A 4,081-nucleotide genomic window follows, 5' to 3' on the forward strand; every position below is an offset into this window, starting at 1 on the left:
ACAGTCAAATGTACTTTATTATGCTGTGAAGATTTTCAATTTAATGGTCTTGCATTATGATTCATAGGCCTGCCTATAGGCAGCAAAATAAATAAATAAATACATGTGATCTGATGTGCAATTCAAGATATTTGTCAGGTTATTAATCGTTTGAAGGATTCATATTTAGGGTTTGCATACAAGATGTTAATTACAGTTCCAGTGCAGTTACTAAAGCTTGAAAGGACAAGCATATTGTATAGTACTCATGGTGTTTCTGTCTTCCCCTAACTTCAGCTGGATGATAAAGCACAGATTGGGACCCTGGTGCCTCATGGAAGCCATGAAGTATGCCATGACACTGGAGGGAAGGGCCTGAAAGGGGAGTAAGATAATAGATTACTAGAAATGAGTTCTGGGATGATCCATTCTTACTTTTCACATAGGTCGTTCATTAAATCCTCTTATTTAAGTCCTCATGGTAGTATATGTTTCACATAACATTCTATTTGCACTGCTATTTTTACAGGGCGGTTTGGACAGACGACACCACCATTGGTCGAGTTTTTGAAAGATATTCTAAGAAGGTATCCTGAAGGTGGACAGATTCTGAAAGTATGTACAATGTATTAATGTTGTCTGGCTTTAACTTACTGTACCCTGTAAAAGTCCATAGTAGCCAAACACATGGACTCATTGATGGTGATGATGAACAACCATGCCTAATAGTATTACATCCAGGCAAAGGTGATTATACTCTTGAGAGGAAAACACATTGGGTTTGGTTCCCGAAAATAGGCCTGACACTCACTCTCATTGTTAAGACAATGGAAGCTCATTACCTAGCGACGTTCCACTCATTTCACACAGCCCTGGAAGATGCAATACCTCTGGGGGAATGAAAGGCTCCTAAAGGTTGAACCTTTCCGTGAAGATGATGGTTCAGAAGCTCTGTGACTATGTAATAGTGTGATAATGCACTGATATCGACATGCACAATACCCTGTATGCACATAACATCTTTCTTTATATCAGTATGTATAGTATGTATTTATGTATGTACAGTATGTATGTATCTTAATGTCACAAAACAAAGCCCTGAACCTTTATATTGTTTTAAAAGATCTCAATGTTTTTCTCTGCAGGAGCTGATACAGAATGCTGAGGATGCTGGAGCCACAGAGGTTAAGTTTTTGTACGATGAGACAGAGTATGGAGTGGAGTCACTTTGGTCACATGACATGGCTCAGTATCAAGGTAGGTTTTTATTAATTCTCACAGATTATTCAGTTGACCAGATATAGGGACATTTTTGTTTTCAGTAAGAAAAGTTGCAGAGTAGTGAGAAATTGTTTTGTTGGTTTTTCCATAGCAGCAGCAAACATCTAAACTGTCACCAAGATGATCTTATTTGGATGATCTTATTTGGATGATCTTATTTCTTGTTTTGGTTCTAGGAACGGCCTTGTATGTGTACAATGATGCGGTGTTCACGACTGAAGATTGGAATGGAATTCAGGAGATAGCAAGGAGCAGAAAGAGAGAGGATCCTTTGAAAGTTGGAAGATTTGGTATTGGGTTCAACTCTGTGTACCACATAACAGGTGAGGCTTTTATTGGAATATTATTTTAACTGCATATGAGTAAGGTGATTATTCAGTATAATGTTTGATATATCCTTCAATGTGCACGTTTTTTAAGTTATCTTTAATCAATAAATGAATACATTTTGTTTGAATGTTTGTTTCAGATGTCCCCAGTATATTTAGTGGGGAACAGATTGGCATGCTGGACCCTCACCAGACGCTGTTTGGTGCCCATGAGTCTGGGCAGTGTTGGAACCTGAAGACAGATATGAAGGAGATCACAGAGCTCACCGACCAGTTTGCGCCCTTCATCGGCTTATTTGGAAACTCCGGTAAACCCATCGAGGACGGCAGTTTTTCTGGAACTATGTTCCGCTTCCCCCTCCGCATTAAGCCCTCCCAGCTGAGCGCCAACATCTACAACAAAGAGAAGGTGCTGGAGCTTTTCGAGTCTTTCAAAGCCGACGCTGACACGGTGCTTCTCTTCCTCAAGAACGTTCAGAAGGTCTCCCTGCATGTGCGTGAGTCAGACGGTACAGAACGCATGCTTTTCCAGGTGACAGCAGGAGAGAACCCAGAAGACAAGCTAGAGCGTCCTAACTCTCTAAAGACTCTGGGACTGGCCACAGACAGCTACAGCAATGGAGTGCCCAGCAGTACTGTCATGTGTGCCACCTACCAGGTCAACATTGAGACCCAGGACGAGACAGCCAAGGAGATCCAGAGGACCACCTGGCTTGTGTGTAATGGAGTGGGGGGCCGGGGCTTGTGCAGTGACCTGGACTCCCTGGCAGATGACCTGAAGTTCATCCCCACCATCGGCATCGCCCTGCCTCTCACCCGCATCGACGAGGACAAGGGGGCCACGTCTTGTTTCTCGGGGCGAGCCTTCTGCTTCCTGCCTCTCCCCCCTGGAGAGGAGAGCCTGACGGGGCTGCCGGTCCATGTCAGTGGCTTCTTTGGCCTCACAGACAATCGCAGAAGCATCAAATGGCGGGAGGTGGACCAGTGGAGGGACCCTGCAGCGCTCTGGAACGAACTCCTCATCGTCACCATCATCCCCAGGGCCTACTTCACACTCATCATGGAGGCCATCAAGAGGATCCAAACCAAGAAGGACCAAGACTTCCCCCTCTCCCCCAGAGGTGCATATGGGGCCTGGCCAGACCCCAACCATATCAAGCCTCGCTGGAAGCCCATACTGGAGCCTCTGTTTCATGACTTGCTACAGCAGCAGGTCGTCTACTCTCTCACTAACAGCTGGATCCAGGTGGACGAGGCTGTGTTTTCGGAGCTGGACACGGATGTGCACATCACAGAGATGGTTATCAGCTACCTCCAAAGCTCAGGGATGCAGGTGGCCAGGGTGCCTGCCGCTGTAGACACGGTCCTGGACACGTACATAACAGGGCCTGCCTCTGTGAAGAAGGTGACCCCTCATCTGGTGCGGCAGGTGATCAGGAAGGCCAAACATAAAGGGACCTCTCAGGAGAAGCTGCTTCTGCTGGAGTTTGTCCTCAGCGACAAAGGTTACAGCGACCTCATTGGACTAGAGCTGCTGCCTTTGCAAGATGAGACATTTGCAGCGTTCTCCTCCTCTGTCAGTGATAAGGATGCAGTTTACATTGCTTCAGAAGAATACCCCAGGTACAGAATTAAAGTCCTCAGACTTTCTCTATGCCTTAGCAAAACCACAAAAAAACACATATTTGAATGCAAGTATTGTTGACTATCAGCGATATGCTAGATTGCAGCCTGTGAGCTAATATATAACAGTGTGTACTCTCTCTTTGTTTTGTGTTAAGGTCTCTTTACCCTGGACTAGAGGGACGATTCATACTGGAGGGCATTAAACCATCAGTTATGAGCAGCCTGAAGGATGCAGCCAAAAGCAGAGGTAAACCCCCCACTCACATGTCTGGGGTGTGTCAGTCATCGGAGGAGCCACCTTAATCCTAATATTAGATTTGGACACCAACATTATTTCTAGGAAATAAAATCGATGAATCTAGAAGACATGCAGTCTAAACTGTAGTTCAACATACAGTAGATTAAAATTGTTACACGGTAGCTTCACTGCCTTCACTGCCTAGTTCACCCTGTGTTCTTTGAGGGATGTGTAAGGTTCGTAGCCATGTAGTAATAACTCCTGGTCACCCCATTCCCCTGCTGCCCCCGGGGGACATTAAACCTGGTGCACTGCTGATAGATAATTTATGACTGCTGAGTGCGTGCGTGAGCTGGCAGATGGGGGTGACTCACATTCCATTCACTGCTATCAGATCCTGGACATGCTTGCTCCCATACCCAACCAGGAGTGTGCCAAAAAGGCCTGGAGCCAGTCAGGGGGAATATGCAGATTTGTCAATTAAAGCCCTTTGCTGCACGGTCCAGAGAACACAACGTGTCCACATCCACATAACAAATCAATTCAGAATCAAACATTGTTTTCACAGTGTGTGTAATCTGGACATAATATAGCATTGAAGGCTTCTTCATGTTGAGCTAGGAGTTCT

The 4,081-nt window shown here is 45.3% G+C and overlaps 1 protein-coding gene across 1 annotated transcript; it reads left to right on the plus strand.

Annotated features, from left to right (window-relative positions):
- Positions 1-508: 508 nt before the first annotated feature.
- LOC112079701 (sacsin-like) lies at positions 509-3,518 on the plus strand (the record flags this gene model as incomplete). The annotated part of the gene is made up of 5 exons (XM_024145572.1): positions 509-594; positions 1,125-1,236; positions 1,437-1,583; positions 1,730-3,212; positions 3,371-3,518. Coding segments are annotated over 5 exons (1,976 nt in total), but the record flags the coding sequence as incomplete, so codon positions are not given.
- Between the last annotated feature and the right edge of the window lie 563 nt (positions 3,519-4,081).

The sequence above is a fragment of the Salvelinus sp. IW2-2015 genome, unplaced genomic scaffold (genome assembly GCF_002910315.2).
Source record: "Salvelinus sp. IW2-2015 unplaced genomic scaffold, ASM291031v2 Un_scaffold9128, whole genome shotgun sequence".
Taxonomy (NCBI): Eukaryota; Metazoa; Chordata; class Actinopteri; order Salmoniformes; family Salmonidae; genus Salvelinus; species Salvelinus sp. IW2-2015.